The sequence below is a fragment of the Pseudorca crassidens genome, chromosome 8 (genome assembly GCF_039906515.1).
Source record: "Pseudorca crassidens isolate mPseCra1 chromosome 8, mPseCra1.hap1, whole genome shotgun sequence".
Classification (NCBI taxonomy): domain Eukaryota; kingdom Metazoa; phylum Chordata; class Mammalia; order Artiodactyla; family Delphinidae; genus Pseudorca; species Pseudorca crassidens.
The window spans coordinates 30,855,040-30,875,158 of NC_090303.1; the positions used below are offsets into that span (position 1 = coordinate 30,855,040).

The 20,119-nt window shown below is 40.8% G+C and overlaps 1 protein-coding gene and 1 long non-coding RNA gene across 3 annotated transcripts in view; one reads left to right on the forward strand and one right to left on the reverse strand.

The window, feature by feature from the left end:
- Positions 1-20,119, forward strand: part of GRM3 (glutamate metabotropic receptor 3) — a 234,438-nt gene that overhangs the window by 122,904 nt on the left and 91,415 nt on the right. For both annotated transcript variants that reach the window (XM_067746098.1, XM_067746097.1), the window contains exon 2: positions 7,284-7,895. In XM_067746098.1, coding sequence (XP_067602199.1) covers positions 7,428-7,895 — 468 coding nt within the window. In that variant the 5' untranslated portion in view covers positions 7,284-7,427. The remainder of the gene's footprint in view (positions 1-7,283; positions 7,896-20,119) is intronic.
- LOC137228945 (uncharacterized) lies at positions 5,120-17,323 on the reverse strand. Its single transcript, XR_010945429.1, has 3 exons — positions 17,134-17,323; positions 10,928-11,097; positions 5,120-5,232 (listed from the first exon to the last, which is right to left on the reverse strand). It is a non-coding gene; the product is annotated as an uncharacterized lncRNA (long non-coding RNA).

Genomic DNA, 20,119 nt, shown 5'->3' on the forward strand with positions numbered 1-20,119 from the left:
TGCCAGGCCTCACTGAGTCTCACTCCGTGTATCACCAGCCTAACCCTTGCACAACAGACCTTAGGCTCACCATTTCCATGTGGCTCTCTGCCCCACAAATTGCAACCACTTCAAAAGCCAAGAACTCTAGTCTCTGCCTCTGGAGGCCGATGAGGCTGCCACTGCACCATGGCAGAAAAGCACTCTCACGCAGCATGTTGGGGAATAGGGTAATCACGGCACTTGCCTTGTGTGATTCTTTTTCTCAAAGATCATAGTTTGCCTTGTATGTTTTGTCCAGCTTTATAGCTATTTTCAGCAGGAGGGCAAATCTAATACCAGATATTATGACACGGCCAGATGCAGAAGCTGGCTACAGATACTCTAAAGAGTTCATTTAGCACCAGGCAAAGATAGTGCTGTTTCAAACATTTTACCATTTACGTACTGAGGAGAATTTGATAGATGGGGGTGAGATTTTTGCGGAAACATGTGTGATATGCATTCTCTTTTGTAAGACCTTCTTGGAAAATAATTATTAAAGTCTTCTTAAATCCTAATTCTGTATTTACTTTTCACTACTATCTTGAGTAATTTGCCCTACTTTTTCTCTCTCTCTACTCAGGAAGCAATAAGAGTTAATTCATTGTGCAAAACACTTTGACATTATTCAAGAGGAAGGACAGTATACACACAGGACATGACTAATAATGTCCACTTGACGGATCATATTGTTAATAGGTAAAAATGTTCTCCTGTGAATAATATTCCTCCATTTCTTCCCCTTCACTATTTTGTCCAGAGCTAGAAGGAAAGCTTTTGACAAACTCAGTTTCTGCACTCTCTGTTCACACTGACAAACCTGTAACTTCTAGTAGACCTGGCAGCTTCTAAGAGGAAAAGGACAAAGGTGCACTGCAGGGGCTTTGGGGAGGCTCCAATTCCAAGGCTGGTAATGGGGTTAGGAAACTTGAGGATGAAAAAACAACTGAAATAGCAACACACACACACACAGACACACACACACAGACACACACACACAGACACACACACACACACATGCACGCACACACACAGGAAGATAATCCACTCTTTGATATTTACAAAAATAAAGATTGACTTTGAAGGGAAATAAATGAATCTTTAATATAATATATATTGAATGACCAACCCAAGTTAATATTATTGTTTAAGCAAATTACCAGCAATTACCCTAAGGACCAAAGTTTAGCATAACTGTCAACGTTTTCCTACCTCATAAAGACACTTCCCTCTAATCAGAAGATAAAGGAAACTGGAGACCTGATGTTTTGTGAGGTGGGGAGGGTTGTCCAAGGCCATTTAGTGAAGTGGGCATGTCTCCTTTTGGCAGCATCAGCATCGCTTTCTAGCTCCATCATCCCAGTTGGTAGTGTCCCCCTCTTCACTGTAGTCACATAGGGTTCCTGAGCTTCTTTTATCTTCTCTATGAATAAAACAGGCTCACAGGAAAGGGTCTGATCAATTTGTTCCCAGTTCTCAACTTAAGTTTTTGGTTATTTGAAATCTTTTATTTATGGTGGGATTTCAAGCTTCCTCAAACTAGAGAAACTTGAGAGAAAGCAGAACTATCCTCCCTAACTTCAAATCTTAATACATAGGCCTGGCCTCCACTCTTCCGCCTTGTCATTCATACTTTCATGGAACATAACCTGTTGGTTGGTGTGCTCTTTTCCATTCCTCCTAATCTCTCTCAGAGGGACAATGCATTTCCTAATCTTTCTAATTTCTCCAAGTGCTCTCAACTTTTCCAATTTTACTTTATCTTTTCCTAAAAAATCAGCAATTTAAAGGAAAGACCAGAGCTATTGAGGCCAAATTTCTCTAGTGCCAAAGTTGAATCTTGACCTATGATAGCATCATTTTGAACAAAAATAAAACGGATCTTTTCAGCTATCTTCTTTATTGTCTGAATGGAATTTCCAAATCATTTTGCCAGTCTTCTGATCAATCTCTCAAAAACTTAGATGCTATTTAGAATTTATCATTTGGCAATAATGTACGTTAGTTGCTGTGGAAAATACAACATTGTCTAAGGCATTGACCTTGATATCCAGTAGCTTACAATCTACTGAGGAAAGAAGAACAAATTCCAATTGTTAGATTTCAATTTTAAATAACTATGTAAATAAATAGAAAATAAAATATGATCATCATAATAAACATAGCACAAACTATAAGGAAATTAAGCAAATGGAATTAGGTCACCTTACAGCTGAAGTAATACAGAAGGCTTACAAGGAATAGAAATTTTAAGCTAGATCTGCTAAGAATGATTGCATATTAAGTAGTCAGTTTCTCATAATAATTTCTTAAACGAAGTAGAATGGTTCAGCGATACATCCTGCTATTAAAAACACCAGTATGGCTACAGCCTCTGTTTACCCATTTGAAAATGGTAGTCTAAGAACTAAGGCCATGTCTCTTGTTGCCTACAATTCTGGCAGCTGAAAACTCTATAATCAAATGTATAGCCAAATTGTACATGCCAGCACTAACCCTAAATTTTCTCCAGATCAGTTGGGTGTGCAGGCTTTGAGCACACTCAGAAGCCTTTCAGCAACTCAAGGGCTTATTTCTAGGAAAGAGTAAGAGTGGTTCTGGCATTAGATCACCCCTGGATAAACTACTTATTCATTGAGTCAAACTGGAGTGCATTTCCCACACTAAATCCCTGGGCGAAGTCAAGAGAGGAAGGAAAATATGTATTAGCAAATGCAGAATTCAGAAATGCTTCCTGCCCACATCTTTCAGGGGTTATATTCACAGCAAACCCCTAAGATTCTATTAATGCGCCAATTAATAAAACACTAGTGAGCAGGTTGCCTACAGAGTGGGCTACACATGCTTGTTTATGGTGAACACATCACTCATCGTCCCTGAATGGAGAACTTTCAAGTGCAGAGCTGCCACTCTCTGGCTGCGTATGAAGGTGGCTGCAATAGGGAGTCTGTTTATCTGGGGAATGTGCTGCTGGCTGATTTATAATGAAAGGAACCTGAAAAGAAGTAGTGGATGCCCTTTCCCACAATCCGATAAACTGTTACACAGAGATAAACAGTTGCCTTGAATTAAGCGTGTTTGTCTATTTTTCAATGTTAAGTTTTAATTTCCTGTTCGTTCAATTTCTTAGGGCTTCATTTTAAATAACACTAAGTAATTTTAAATTATGCATGCCCCTACAGTCTTAATCATTTCAAATTCTGCTTTAAGGAAAAGGTAAATAAGAAAATATTAAGACTGTATTTAAACATTACTGTAACTGATTTTTAATTGGTAATTCTCTAAAACTGCGTTAAGTGCTACTTAAAGACGCCCTGTCAGAGAACTTAAGGAAAACTATTTTACATGACGTTGTTAGTCAACTTGTTTTTAAGTTCTGTATATCTAATTTTTAAACGTACATAATATATGTAATATGTCATGAATTGCTTTTTGAATCAAGCACTTAACAATTACCATGTTAAAGGTAATTGTAAACTTACTGTGAAGATTTTCACACATGGTGGAGATAGTTGGAAGAAACAGAGATGAGTACGTTTCCATCACTCTCTGTATAAAAATATCCAAACGTTTAAATTATTTGACAGCAGGCATAATGTTCATTTGTTTACAATTAAAGTTTCTATCCTAGGTATCCAGCTCATGGCCCAGCACACACAAAGTAGGTGTTCAATAAATATTTGATGAGTGAATGCGTCTCTGAAGCTCTGAAATAGGAAAATAGGCATGTTCCTTATTTAGTGTTCTCCCGACCGAAAACTGAAGTAAATGTAGGTCAACTTGAGGCCACATTTTTCTTCGCTTCTTACAGACCCGCCTCAGCTACAACTTTCAAATTCAAAGGCAGCATTCTCTCCTGCATGTATAAAAAGTACTACCTGCTGGCAGTCCTACCATCAAAGAGCATAATAGGGAAAGATCATTTGTGATGACTGGCGGGTAATAAAATAAAACAACTGATTTCTGTACTTTAATTCCCACTTGCTATGCCACAAATAAAATAGTAAAGAGTCATTTGCAAACAGCATTATCATGGACCTGTGGATTCCTTCAAGAAATATTTATTGAATATCTTCTGGATTGCAGATACTATGCCAGGCCCTGGATACACAAAGATAAATAAAACACAGCCTCTACTTGTGAAACAGATAGACTGACACATACTACTACTTTCAGCATAATGGGATGTTTCACTTGAAGTCTTCTTTGGCTAAGAGCATCCTCTTCAGCGAGAATTAAGCTTTCCATAGACTACACGGTCATCTTCACTCTTTGTGTAGTCAAACTTCCTTCATATTCAAGAGATAGCTACATTTTTTATAGATAGATGGTTAAGACTATGTTGATGACCTTCTTTGAATTAACTATTCTCTTTTATTAGGCACATAAAACAATTATTTTATGAGGCAATTTCAGCTTCTTTATCATTAGTGATAATGATCGCAGTGTCTTTTACCTTCCATGGCAGTTTTGCTTCAAAGGGAATTGCACATAAAAATCAGAGAGAGACCAGAAACTGATATGAAACAAAAAAATTCTACTACAGTATCAACCTCTTTAAAAATTATTATTATTAGATTTTCTGGTGCCCTGTGGCAGATATCCCAGAGAGGCTCTAGGTTAACACCGAGCATTCCAATCACTGCCTCTCCGAGTGCTGAGGTTCACACCTAAATAAACAAAACCAAACCCGATGACTTGTGTGTGTCAAGAAAACAGCCCTTCACTTGCCCCATGAAAAAGGAACAGAAAGCATGTGGAAAGCCAGGTTTGAAAGGGCACTGCTAACAGAAGGGAGAAATGTCAAAAATGTTGAAGTAAACACTGAACTAGCTCCTGTCTGTATATTTTTGCTGAGTTTTGTTTTTTCCTTCAAACCTTACAAATCCTAAAAGTTGTGCCATTTCATTTATCCCTAATGAGCAGACAAGGAAACAAATAGCAACTGTAATCACAAAACATTTCTTGAATTCGCTACAGCAGGAATATTAAGCAGGAAGTAAACAATTTGACTGGGGAAGGGAGATAGGAAAAAACTCTTGGCCTTTCCCGGTACTGACTGTAAGGTCTTAGATGCTAAGTGGGCGCTTACCAGACAAATGGTGTAGAAGGGCATTCCCAGGAAGTCGATGGGCACGGTGAACAGAAAAACTGGAGAGCTTGCCAGGTTCAAGATCACGGAGCATGCCAAGACCAAGCCCATCCTTCAACCTAGAGGCAAGGGGAAGTCAGTATAGATTTACAGGAGATGAGCACTGTGAACAGCAATTAAGATTATACATCAGATAGAGCACTTCCTCCAATGGAGCACCATTCAGATCGCTAACTAGGCTGCTCCTAGTACACCTGAGAGCACACCAGTGGTGTGCCTTTCAGGCATCCTGATTGAGCCGGGGAGCAGCCAGGAGAGACCCCCCCCCTCCCTCCATAACACCTCACCAATACACAGTCATGCACAGAAGTGGGAGAGCAGACAGGCACACATGACCACACACACGAGAGCATGCAACTGTGCCCTGTCAGGAGACGGCTCCAGGAGTCCCTGCGCTACCGTCTCTCACCTGACTCTGAATGGAATAAGCTTACATCACCTAGGGGCCAAGGGGGTGGTCAAAGAGAGTGACTGTGCTGACCGATGTTTGCTCTACTGCCAGGGAGCCGGGTGTCAAGAGTACAACACTAGGTCCATTGGTTCCTGTGCGCATGCGACCAGACAGCTCCGCACCAGCATTTTAGAAAGTTCCCTGGAAAGACCCCAGGGGAAAAAACACGATCCCCCCGGAGGGCTTTGCCTGACTCCTAAAAGATGCACATGTTCGAGCCTATCATGTAAAAAGAAGCTTGATTTATGAAACTGTCCTGAGCTCCAACATCCTGTGCAAACCCCAGAACTCATGCTTACTATGCTCCCTGAAATGTGAGGCCCATGTCAGGAGCTGCCTAACCCCAGCTGGAAGAGACAGCCCCCAGGCATCGCACCTTCTCCATCACTGATGTTACAACTATGTTACAGGTTATGCAGTAACAAATTTTAGAATTTTGCACTCGAGGAAGGTTATCTTTCCCTAACTCACAAAACGGTGCTTTGGGGGCTGGCATCAGCTCCCTAGGAATCTATTGCTATGGTCCTGCTAGAGATAACGAGAGCCTGGCTTCGTGGGTAAAAAAAAAAAACAAAAAAGAAGGTGGTATTGAAAGATGTTCAGCAGGTACACTCTACAGAACTTTGTGGATGATGGGAAGAAAATAGGAAAGGTGGAAATGGGAAGGGCTCTTCGGTGCAGGTTTCTGGCTCGAGAGCCTGGGTACAGAGACGAACCATTCACAGAGATAAGGGGGAGTTTATAACAGGTAGACCCTGAGGGGTCAGAGGGATGTGTCCCTTGAGCTGTTTAGCAGGCAATTAACCTAGGAATCAGTTAAGTGGTCGTTGAAACTGTGAACGCTAATTAAGGTAGCCCAGGACTGCGGTGGGGCGGGGAATCTGAGATGTAGTCAGACATGCAGCATGAGAACAGAAGCCTAGGAAGTCGGAACACGGAGAGAAGAGTTAAGATTTCAATTAAGGTCAAGTCAAATGAGGATTACAAAGGGTTAAAGGAATTAGAAACTAGGAGATCAGTAGTCGCTTTCTCCAAAACCATTTTGTTAGAACAGTGGGGGCAGAACCTTGGCTGCGGTGACTGAGAGCATCTGGGGTGACAGCAAGTGGGGACAATACTGCGGACAATCCTTGTGAAGACGTCAGCTATGAAGGGAGGACAGGGCTGTGGCAGCAGAGATGCAGACAGAGGGACAGAGTTACCATTGTGTTCTGTTTTATTTCCAAATGGAAAGGGAAGAGTGGGTAAGAAGGAGTTGTTTACAGTTGAAAGACAAGGAATAAAGACTCATAACCAAGTTGCTGCCCTACCAATAGCAAAGTAAATGACTCAGAAGAGGGAGTGAAGTGAACTTAGCATTAGAAAACCCAGGGTCTGAACACTAACTCCCTTCTAAGTACACATTGTCAGGTCACTTTATCTCATTAGTCCTCAGTAACCATTTCTGGGAGGTGGGACCACTAAGAGCTACATCACAGTGTGTTGTAAGGACTGGGCGAGAACACTTGCTGGGAGCGTGCCTGGTGCAATGGTCCATATGTGTTTAGCAGATGGTAATTTGAGTCATTATCCCACCAAAGGTCTGAATGGAGACCATCAATGTAATCACTGTTGCTTTCTTTACCGTTGTTGTTCATTTAATTTTTATCATCTCTTTAGGAACTTGCTGACAGCCTCTGCTAGCCTGTTCCTCGCTTATATGAAGGACAGAACAGAGATCCAGTTTGGAAATGAGAGAGGAGGACTAACGCGCAGCATTGGTTCCATCCACTGATATCTCCCAGAGGTACAGATACGGGATTCATGAAGATGTTGACAAGACTCCAAGTTCTTACCTTAGCTTTGTTTTCAAAGGGACTTTTCCTTTCTTTAGGGGACCATAACTTTCTGAGGAGGGAGATTAAAATAGAAGGTGACCTCGTTTTAGGGGGCCTATTTCCTATTAAAGAAAAAGGCACTGGAACTGAAGAATGTGGGCGAATCAATGAAGATCGAGGGATCCAACGCCTGGAAGCCATGTTGTTTGCTATTGATGAAATTAACAAAGACAATTACTTGCTCCCAGGAGTGAAGCTGGGTGTTCACATTTTGGATACATGCTCGAGGGATACCTACGCATTAGAGCAATCACTGGAATTTGTCAGGGCTTCTTTGACTAAAGTGGATGAAGCCGAGTATATGTGTCCTGATGGATCCTATGCCATTCAAGAAAATATCCCACTGTTCATTGCAGGGGTCATTGGCGGCTCTTACAGCAGTGTTTCCATACAGGTAAGATTGGCAGTGCTGCTGGTAAAACACTGTACCTCTTTGGCTTTATGTCTTGGGAGAACAAGAGGAGAATATCCTAAGAGCTTCATCAATGGATGATATTAGCCATGCAATTGTTCATTGCTATGGGTCTCTGATAATATAGGTTTGCAGACAGAACAGTACTTTAGCAATGAAAATTGTTTAGAGATATATCAGGTAGCTACTGTAGCATAAAAAGCTACCCCCAAATTCAGGGACTTAAAACAACAATTACTGCTTATTATAGTTTATAAGTCTGAAGACTGGCTGGAGTGAGATGATGAAGGCTAATAGGTTCAGCTGCAGGTGGCTCTGCTCCCAGTTTGTCCCTTATCCTCCACCTGGAATCAGTGAGCTAGCCCGGGCATGTTTTTCTCAGAGTGATGACAGAGATGCAAGAGAATGCAAATTTAACTGTACGGTACAGGCCCCTCCCAAGCTTCCGCATGCCTCACAGCTGTGAACATCTCTCCAGGCAGAGCAACTCACAAGGCTCTGCCCAGAATCAAGGAGCAGGGAAATATGTGCTTACCCACAATACACGTGCCGCTAAGTTACATCACAAAGGTTGTGGATACACGGCAGAGTCATGACTGGAAGTCATCAATACAATCAAACACAGGAAAGTACAAAATCACTGAGCTTTATATTTTTCCACACTAATTTTTCCCCAAGCATTGTTTTAGTCAGAGATAAATTATAAACAATTTCTCGTGGTATAAACCGGAAAATGTATGCACAGAAGCCAGATAATTACTACCAAAGGAGAAAAAAACAGGGAACAATTTAGCACATAACTTAAACTAGATAAAAAGTTGGTAACTGGTTCTCATCATTTTGTTAGGGAAAGAAGGAACGTCTTAGTCAAACTCTTGCAATGCTCACAGGGTCACAGAATTAGAGGTGGAAAACTTCCCAAGACCCAGCAATATTGGTTTCAGGAAAACTCCCATTGGTAGGTAGCACATGAATTAGAACTCAGATAGATCTTTTGTGCCTTTGGGCTCTTTCAACTGTCCTATGTGATTTCTATATGTCACTTCAATATTTTCCTGGTGAATGTGGCAGTAATAAAAGGCCATAAGATAAGAGTCACATATTGAATACTTTGCCTCCTACCAAATGACTATAATCAAAGCCCCAAGCGCTAAAGGAAGTCATAATACACACACGTTGTCTGTTTCTGTCGTCAACCACTTAAATTGATTCTATCTGCACTGGAGTAACCTTATTTCTATATCAGAGGTTCATGGCATTTAAAATTATACCTGCAATTCTGTGCTGTTCTAAATGACTACTGCAAATTTCTTTCCTTCTACGGTGTACACACTCGTATTATGAGTAATTAGGATAATTGGGTTTTCATAAACACCCTTTGACTTCATTAGATGGATAGAAAATACTGCACATCTCAAAGCATATCACGTTAATTTTGCCACTGTTTCTGTACTTGGATCAGGTAAGATGGAACTTGCTATGTAAGAAGAGAGAACTAAAATAATGCATATCTGTCATACTTCAATAATACTTTCACCAGATGAGGGCCAAACATTTTATAAATATTTATAGTATACTCAATATTACCACTAGTAAAGAATTACAAGTATGTTTGTCTGACCTTAGTTTCTCCCAATGCAGTAAATAGCACTCCACAGCAGATGTGTAAATATCTATTTATCCAAAATAATTAACAAACTATGCTAATATAGTTTTAATCTAATTTTACTTTTTTATTACCTATAAACTCCTCAAAAGAGGTCAGGTCATCTTAAAAAAAAATGTAGGTTGTTAAAACCCTGCACTTGTTCACAAGGGAAAAAGCCACTTCTTAATCATCACAGGACCTGGCTTATTATTTCACTTATCTGGTCCATATCACTATAAAGTCACAAATGCTGATATGGTTTTTGTCTCCACAATATAAATAAAGAAACAAAAACTATCATGCTATACGGAAAAGGTTTTGGCATCAGCGAGACTGGGGTTTGAATTCCAGCCCCGGCACTTACTAGCTTACCTGTAAAATAAGGAAAAACCATCCACTTTAAGAAGTTGTCGAAAGGATACACTGAGAGAATCCGTGGGAAATGCCTTACCAAAAAACTAACAGATTCGATAAACAGTAACTATTATGGCCCTAAAATCATAGGAAAAAGCAGCGGAAGAGCCACATCTAACAACAGCTCCGTGGCCAAGCAGCCCCATGAAATCGTTGCTGGTTCCCCATGGGCTTCATCCATCAGTTAATCTGTATAAAGCTCCTTGTGTATGTATGTCCTGCCCTGTTGCAGAGGTTAGAGAGACCCCTGAAGTCATAGAGAACACAGCCTTGACCTCGAGGAATGTGAATTCTGGCTGTGGGTACAGTACTATCATGAAATAACAGTGACTACTATTCACAATACATTCATGGGGTTCACAAAGTAAGAAACGACCTTTAGGAAGGTTTTGAGGATGACTGAGAGAATGAAAGTTGCACTAGAGGAAAGCTAATTGAACCACAGTGTGAATGAAAGGCTGGATCTGAGGAAACCCATCAGAAAGATATGGCAGATGTCTGTGTGCAAGAGGACAAAGACCTTGACAGGAGTAAGGGGATGAGCTAGAGAAGAAAGGAGAGAGAGGGCTTCACTCCCCGCTCCATTGTCCTCGGGCGCTCAGGCTCTGATTAGACCTCACGCTGGTCCCCTCGGCCAAAGTAAGCAGGGAGGTGGAGCCATCTGTCTACACACTGATCTCCAGGCAGCCTTCCAAGGAACCCTTCGCCACAGGGCCTTGCTTCCAGCTAAGCACCATGAACGAAGGGGTCTTAGGGGCTCTTATATAGCTGAGAATTTGAGTGTTATCCTTGTGAAACACATGTCTTTTAAAAAGAATCCTAAAAAAAAAAGAATAGTCAACCACAATCCAAAGCAATAGATTCCTAACGGTGATTTTAAGACACTCTTGTACACAAGTGAGAGATATTTTCAAAGAGAGGATTTTTCTGGGGGCCCCTCACACTCACGTACTTTTGTTCCTGGACTGATTCTGATCCTCTGCCCTGGTGTCTGGTAACCGTGGTGACAGTGTACAGCTGGTAGCCGCAAAGATCCACGCCCATCGGTCACCTCTGCCATCCATTTTCAACTGCTCTGGACTTCCTAAATATTTACTGGAAAACGCCTGTGCTTGAACTAAGCTGGGGGAAGAAAAGAGGGTTAAACTGTAGAAAAAATCTACTAGTACGAAATCCACCACACAATTTCAAAGATTCCGCTCATCTAATTGTCGCATCAAGTCCCAAAGCACAGCACAGAGTTTTCAGTCACAAAATTGTCTCTTGAGAGACAGAATGATCAAGAATGATCAAATCTGTGCATCTTCTCTTTTGTGGTTGGCTCAGTTTAGAAGTTATCATCTCCCCATTGGGTCCGAATAGCTTTATTGGTGGGAATGCTTCAGCAGGCACTTTTCTCTCCCGTTTCTGCTTCTCTCATTGTCTTCCTACTAAAGAAGAATGCTCCTAGAAGTCAGCAGAGGAGATATCCTCTGCTGTATTAGTTCATACAACAGGCAGTTTGCAGAAAGCGAAAACTGCGTGAAAGGAGAAATGCTTAATGATTCGCTGAGTTAACCTGTATCACCATCGATGAAAACCGGGACATTTTCCCAACACTCTTATTAAGTAAGACAAACCACTCTGTGGTGGTCCCTTGTCTAAAGCAACGGGACTGATTTTTAAATTTGGTAATCAATAAAAACTAGCAACAAAATCCTTCTTTATTAGCAAATATACGTGGGGTCTATTCATCCCCTCTGGTGAATAAGCTTCTTTTCAAAGCATTTTTAAGACTGTATTCTGCTCTCTTCTATAAGCCTGCAATCCACCCACTTGGGGGAAAGTAGTATTTATTCAGGAAGAGAATCAGGCTGGTTGCCTTTAGTGACGCAGTTGTCTACATGGTACTATTTTGAAGCAGTGTTTATGCTTGTGTTCTTGCAAATAGACTGCAGTTAGAACTCCTAAGCTGTTCAGTCAAAACAAAAAAAAATTTCTCTTGAGAGGTTCCCCCAAATGTTCCTCACTCCTTTCAGAGGATGTATATTTCCTCAGTCTTTCTTGCCTTACCAAAGCAAAGTTCAGCTGCAACAAGAGGACAGGCATTAATTGACCCAGTTATTGTTGCGTCCCTGAGCGTTAAAGTGACCTCGGCGACAAAAGGGCATTTGGGTTAGATAGCTCATAAAAAGGGCAGAAGAGAGCCTGGAAAGGATCTTACTACCTCTTTCGCATGCTTGGGAAACAGACCCTTTTTCAGAATTTTTAGCGATAGCCACATCCCAGGAACTCCTGACCCTGGGAGGTGGCCATTATGTCATTTATCATGACATGGATTTGGACATGCCACGCATGGCTCACATCACGTCTCTGAGAAGAATAACTCAAACTAAATCCCTTGCAGTAAGTTTCCCAGATTTTATCTACATGGGGTACAAAGAACGGCCCCAAAAGACACTCACCACTCTATTATTCCTCCTCCACCTAATTCCACAGTGTGAAAGTGGACCTGTACTGGTCAATTTGTATTAAACGTCGCCCTCCCTCAATGATTCATTCCTCCTTTACATTCAAAGGCTGTGGGGAAGAGTCACACGTGAATTGTTGTTCTTATTATAGGAGCGTCAGAAAAAGAGTTGAAGGATTTGGGGTTACAAAAGGCTTCATACGGTTAGCTGTGTCCGCGTATCAGAGAGACTACAGAGGGCAAAAAAATGGTTCTTCTGTGGATACATAAATTTAACCTAGAGCAGAGTGTCTCAACTTTATCACTACTGGGCTGGACACTCCTGTTGCGTGGAGCTGCCCTGTGCATCGCAGGACGTTTAGCAGCCTTGCTGGTCCCTCCCCACTGGACTACATGCCAATAGCACCCTGAATTGTGACATCCCATCATGTTCCTATACACTGCCAAATTACAAAGTTATCCCCCTTTCCCTCTGACAATCACTGATTTAGAGCAGGGCATATTCAGGGCCAACATAAGGAAGAGTTATAAGAAACGATAGTCCTGAAGGACGAGGATGTAAGGAAATGAGTCCTCGGTCACTGGAGTTTATTCAAACAAAAGCTGGCCTGTGACTGAGGAGACCGAAGCAACATATTAGTATCTGAACTATGTTGCATTTAAGGGCATTTCTTAATTTTATAATTATACGTCGCTCGAGCAAAAGACTCTACTAGGATGAGTGATTATAAAGGCAGTGTCTAAAACACGAAGCAAAATAAATTACAGACTCTCTTCCATCAGGATTAATTTGAAGAAGTCCAATCAATTGTTACTTCAGTTGATTATGGTAGCATTTGTGTGAATTTGGTGAATCAAGCATCTCGATTGTGTACTAATTACAACTAGGGCACTCATAAAATCATTTTTCATCAGAAAATAAGCATTTATTAAGCTTATATATTTTAGGTTCAGCAAGAACACTATATGTAGACACTAGGTAATGTGAAGCAGAGAGCATGCAAAATAAAATGTATAAATATTATTACAAAACAGGAAACAAATTTAGGATTACAAAGGGGAAAGGGGGGGCAGGGATAAATTAGGAGTTTGGGATTAACAGAGACACACTACTATATATAAAATAGATAAACAGCAAGGATCTACTGTATAGCACAGGGAACTATATTAATATCTTGTAATAGCCTACAAGGGACAAGAATCTGAAAAAGAATATCACTTTGCTGTACACCTGAAACATTGTAAATCAACTATACTCCAATAAAAAAAATTTATAAATAGTAGACATCTTATAAGCCCCTGAGGCATCTATAAGCAAATGAGGAAATATCAAATCCATACATAAAACAGGTACAAGTGTAAGACCGGAGAATCAGCTGACGACATAAGTCCTAGGAGACCAGAGAGAATGATAGAATGAGCAGAAAGGAACGGAGGTGAAGAGGAAAAAGTCTCTTAGATCCGTGCGAACAGAAAGCCTGCCTTTGAAGTGTCCCTGGAAAGCTGCTTTCTCGTCTACCGATGTATACTACCTGCTCATTCTTTCCTAAAAAGGAGACCAGTGTTTCTTCCACCTGGAATGCACTGTCCCTCAGCTGTCCGTAGGCCTTGCCAAACCCTTCTCTCCTTCAGTTCTCAGCTCAAACCCTATCCCTTTTGAGAAACGTTGCCCAAGCGCCCACGACCTAAGCACACACTTCCATTACTAGCTTATTAACCAGAATTATTCCTTTGCATATCTATTTTCCCACCTAACTAGAAGCTACTTGAGTTTGGGAACCACATCTTTTGTCTTTGTGTTGAGGGCACCGAAGACAATGCCTCTACCACGTTGAGAGTAAACGCTTTTTGAACAAATTGAAAGAACTAACAGAATGATATCCTGCTGCATGACCAGAAGGCATCCCTAAATGAATCTTTAGGGATGGGTGTTGCAGGTCACACGTGTTGCAGATCACATGTGGGTTGCAGATCACAACCACGACCTACCTATTCTAGATCAGTCTGGAAGACCGTAAATGAAAAATCAGCATTTTCCTACAACAGAAAACTGTGTTTGATACGAAAGCCAGACGATGTAGCAAAGTGAGCTTGTGGCACAAAAGTCCCCCCACCCTCCCCACCTCCACTGCCTACGCGCGTGCCACAAAAGGTGCTTTGATCTGAGAGTAGCAAGCGTTCCACTCCACTTGTCCTTAGACTGACAATTCCCAGAGACAACTACCCGAGACTCAGCATAGCTGGGCAGCCAGGGCCATTCCAGATTAGGTTAGAGCCCCATCCTTACTCTAATCAAGCTCTCTGCAGTCTCTCCACATAAAGAATGTGCAGAGTGTCGACTAGGCCAGATAACACGCTTGGAGCTAACACAAAAGAGAAGGAAACATGATCCTGTACTTAAGAAAAGCAGAGTGACAGCATTAGAAATCCATTTACCAATCTATCTTTAGTGTCTCTATCACTAGAAAAGTAAAACTGAGAGCTGCCTTTAATGAGTTTAATATTGCAAATACAACAATCACAGCACGGATACAACTACACGTTTTTACCGTGCCTTTTTAGAAAAGTTCAGCTCAGTGATTACAACTCCGGATGCAGACTACCTCAGATTTATTTGATCCTTCATTACCTCTCTCCTCATGTCTAAGACTGAGATATGAATAGTACCTCTTTCACTGGGCTGTTGCATGAATTAAATGAGAAAATACACGAAAAACAGTAAAAAATAAATAAATAAATAGTGGTCCACACATAATGAGAATTAAACATTTTAGTAGATAGTATCTATTAGCTTTTTTAACTTTTAACATCTGCAGTGCAAGAGGAGTAGTTCCAAGAGGAATTGAGGTTCATGAAGGTCAAACACCAAGTTCAAGCTTCTACCACTTTACAACATTAAAATCCGGAGAGCTTGCCTCCGACACTGCCTCACCCCCTCACGTAGTCTAAGCTTCAGAAAAACCCGAATCAACAGTTATCTCTGATAGAATCTTTTATTTTCTTCCCAGACTTTTCACGCAAAAGCAATCTCACCAAGCTGATGTTTTGAAAACTCTTTCCATTGCTCCTGCTCTCCTCCTCCAAAAAAGGGCAATGCTGTTCAAGGACTTTATCACAGAGAGAGAGGCAACAGCAAGAGCAATTCAAAAATGCTTTTGTTCAGCTGCGTAGCACAGGGAGATCAGCTCTGTGCTTTGCGACCACCTACAGCGGTGGGATAGGGAGGGTGGGAGGGAGACGCAAGAGGGAGGGGATATGGGGATGTATGTATACGTGTAGCTGTTCACTTTGTTATACAGCAGAAACTGACACAACACTGTAGAGCAATTACACTCCAATAAAGACGTTAAAAAAAATTAAATTCAAAAATTAAAAATACAATAGCTAAGGGGAAAAAAATGTTTCTGTTAACACTTTCATTGTAGAAATTTCTCGCCAGATGTAATTATCTAAGATGCACTATTTCTTCTCCTTTGCTTTGGAGTTAATTTATTCCTTAATTAATTCTCCTTCTGTCATGTGTTTATTTGGAAACTACTCGTGAAAAACAAGAGGTTATTCTCAGGACTACTGTCCACAGGGCAATAGAATGGCCCATGGCTGAGAACCAGCTTCTGTGGTGGTCACACATCTGTGATGGAGGTCATGAGATAAAAACCAAGGGACACAGGCATTCCTGAAAGATCAGCAAGTGTTTTATAATATGATTACAGATTAATCAGTAAGCTCATCAATGTAGGACTGCTGACACGTTCAGTTAAAACAAAGTCGTGATTTTGCTTTAACAATACAAAGTTCTCTTTCCGAATCACCATTAAATATGTGTCTTTTTAATGGAGCAATATGTACCAGGCTCAGTATTTCAATATGCAAAGAGCCAACGCTTAGCAGTTTATAATAATTAAAGTCCATTGATTTAATGTAATAGAAGTGCTTTTACTGGTCTGAGAAAAATGCAGTTGAAAACTTACAGAGTATTTTTCCAATGAGTGGACTTGGAAAATCTAAGAATATGTCCCAAAAACACCTGCAGTAAACTCTAAGTAAACGTTGCTACCCCAGGCGGGATAGTAGTGGGACTTTGAACGCTAAAATTGTGCTGTCGCTATTTTTGACATCACCACCTGGTATATTATGGAAATCCCTCTGTTACTAGTGACAAAGTCTTGATTCACGCCAGCTCCTTGACTTTACATTCCCGCAGAGGGAACTGTAACACAGGGGAAAATACAATAGGCAGAACACCTTCAAAAATTACGTTCCAAACACCGACCAGATTTCCTTCCAAGCGGTCAGAATGGCAAAGCATCTTGAGACACTCGCCATCACTTCATAGGGTCGAATTTGCAGGGCACACATCCCAGGGGCTAGCCGGCCCCTCCCAAGCACTGTGCGTCCAATTTGGGTAGCTGCCGTTAGGTTCACAATGAGCCCTCAGAGAATACAAACCATGCAGTTATGCTTTCCCAGTGTGGAAAACAGATGTGATGGAACACGTAATCTACAATTTGTTCAGAATTTTTCTACAAAAAAGTAACTTTCCATCGAAATAAAACCACCATGTGCATTAAGCACATATTACCTATGTTGACACGGTCGTTTTAAGGAATATTGTTTATACAAGATTTAAAGAAATGCGACAATAAAGACAGGTTGGTACCATGCAGTGAATTTCAACTGTTATCAAAGTTTACTTATCTGGCTCTCACTTTTTGTTTCCACCTTGAAGAAAGGCTTCAAGCTCTTTTTTCTGAGATGCTTCCAGGAATTTAAAAGTTCCTTAGCCTTTTTATAGTCTCCAAGGATGAAAATTATTTATGACCTTCTTCTTTCCAAGAAGAATTCAAGGTGACCTGTAATGACACAAACAGGAGAACAAATTAAGACATGAGTACTTGAGTAATTACCACCAACCAAATAAATGGTTTTGAGTGGACTCAAATTTTATTTAAACCTCTGCTCTTGTCCTTTCTATTATTAACTGACTCACTGTTATTGGGATTACAAGGTCCCTGGCCTTCAAGAACTCACAGCCTGAGTCAGAATGAATATGTCGTCCATCTGATTACCCTGCCCTGACTCTTTCTTTTCAAGTTGGATGTCATCCACTGTGGCCTTTTTAGAACATAATTGTGGTCATGTCATTCCCTTAATTAAAACTTTTAATGTCTTTTTTATCTCTTAAAGAAGAAAAATTCAAACTCTTTAGCATAGCATATAAAAAACTTAGCAGTGCAGCCACAGTCCTTCTATTTTTCCTCACCCTGCTAATCCCTACAGGGCACTGGGTACCCTGATAATATTGAACCATTTGCTGCTCTTAAAGCAAAAGTGCATTTGCCCATCTCTGTCTTTGTGCTCTTTTCTCTGCCTGAAAACTTCCTCTCCCTTCCTCTGCCTGATAACTGTTCACTTTCTCTTCAAGATCAAGTCTAAACGTTACTTCTACATGGGAGCCTGCCATGACTCACCTGAACGTGCTCCTTCACCTGTGTTTTAGTATAAGTACGTGTACACTTATCTCAAAATTTTATCCTTGTTATGTTTCTTTGTCCCCAAGAGACTACAACTTCCTAGGAGAGAGTGGGGATACATTATTCAGCTTAGGACAACCTAAATTTGAGAATAGCACCTTGTATAACGAGCACTGATTGAAGTTTGCTGAATGAATGATTGCTGGCTTAGCCATTCTCATGACCTCCAACACTTTTTGAACATTAACTATGTGCTAGCCAGTGAGTTAAGTGCTTCACATATGTTATCACTTAATCCTTAAATAAATTCATAAACCAGAGACTACTTAATCCCTTTTTACAGATGAGAAAACTGAAGCTTAAGGAATTAAAATAACTTGCCTAAATTCATGCCGCTAGTGAGAGAAGGGGCCAGTTTGATTCCAGTCCTATGTACTGAATGCTTATACTACTTGCTTTTGTACCTGCCAGTTCTGCTGAAGTAATGAACAGTTAACAGGAAAACCATGAATGACATAGTTCTATTTGCTACAAATAATATGGTATATAGCCCTCTGCCCTAAATTATCGCAAAGGACCACAGAAATAAATACTAATCATTTTTTTTTTAATTAAGCTACAGCCCTTAGCTCTTCCCACGCTTACCCAACAGCTTTTGGACCTTGGTTAACAGTCAAAAAGGATAGGAGTGCTTTTTTATTGATAGGACTAAATTTATCATATTATGTTATACAAGGGACTTCAGGGCCACAGAAAAATAGGGATTAGTTAACTGTGGCTCTGTTAAATCCTCAAGAGGCATTGTCAAAAATCAATATCCAAGGCACTAAAGGATGCGTTTTTAACAGGTCTGTTGGTGTCAAGTTATCCCTGGAGTCATTGTTTCTCAGGTGTCACTGGCAACCACTAATGCACACTGGACCAGATATGCCACAGACCTGATCTTACTGTCAGAGACTGCAATTCAAGCCAGTTCAGTTCCATGATTTCTCTTGAAAGTTAATTCATGGGGGGAAAAGGAGCGAAGAGCAGATACAGGCTGATTCAGTGGGCAAAATACCATCTCGTTCCTATTCTAAGTACCTGCTAAGTCTAGCTGGAAGCAAAGTCATTCCTGAGATGGAAGACAGACCCTTGTCGAACGTGCGTTTCTTACGATGAGAAACCTGACATGTCTGATGATGCCAGTCTCCCGGAAAAACGTGATCCAAGGGCTCCTACGTGGTCTGCATAGCAGTTCAGCCTCAGTGATAAGCGATGAGAACACCAAAATGGCTAACCTTGCTATTCATAAAGTCCTTTGTCACAAAGGAAGAAAATGAAAGTGTCTGCCTATCTGAGTTGCAGACCACAGGTGTTGAGTGCAAATATTTCAGGAAAGGGAGGGATAGAAATCAGGGTTACTGAAAGCCATTTATGAAGGTTTCTGCCATGACTAAGGAGTCCTTTGTCTGGAAGGTCCCTGCAAAATCATCAGGACTGAGTCATACCATTAATGGGAATGGCAGTGTAAATCTTTGACCAGAGCATTTTTTGTGCTCATGGCATGTAAGAATCAGTGGCTTCTGCAGATTAAACTGAGAAAACTGGCGTTTGCTACCCTCCATTACATGATTTCCTAAATCCAGATTAATCTCTGACCTTCAAACATGGGCTCCAGTCAACTCTTTTCATGTAAAATATTCCCAGATGTGCTGTAGGCAGTGTGGTCCAAAAAATAAGTGACTAATCCTTTCTGCAATAACAATATGATTGGCATCCTTTATGGGCAGATAACTCATGTGATGGGAACAGCTTGAATTCCTCAGGCAGTTTCTCAACAACACATCACCTCCAGTTTCAGTTTAAAATCCAAGCCAATCTGGGATTTGGTACAGCTAACAGTGCCGCTTGATCAATCTGAACAGGAGGGTCACTGAGGTCTCTTCCCATCACAACTTTTAGAACTGGCTTTAGGTAATAACGTGGGTTCTAAGGTAGCAGATGGTTTAAAGTACCGTCGAATTTGTACAGCACTCTTCCGGGCTTATAAATAATCACTTAATTAAAAGAATGAAACAAAGCAATCAGCACTGCATGTGAGATAAAACTATTAAAGGCGTAGGCTTATTCTTAGAAAACAGCCCCAAAGCGATATGGGAATAGCGTCGAATGCAAAGGCAAACCCATGGAGCTTATTATCAAGTCTCCTAATTCCCAGGACAGCAGCAACGGCTTATTT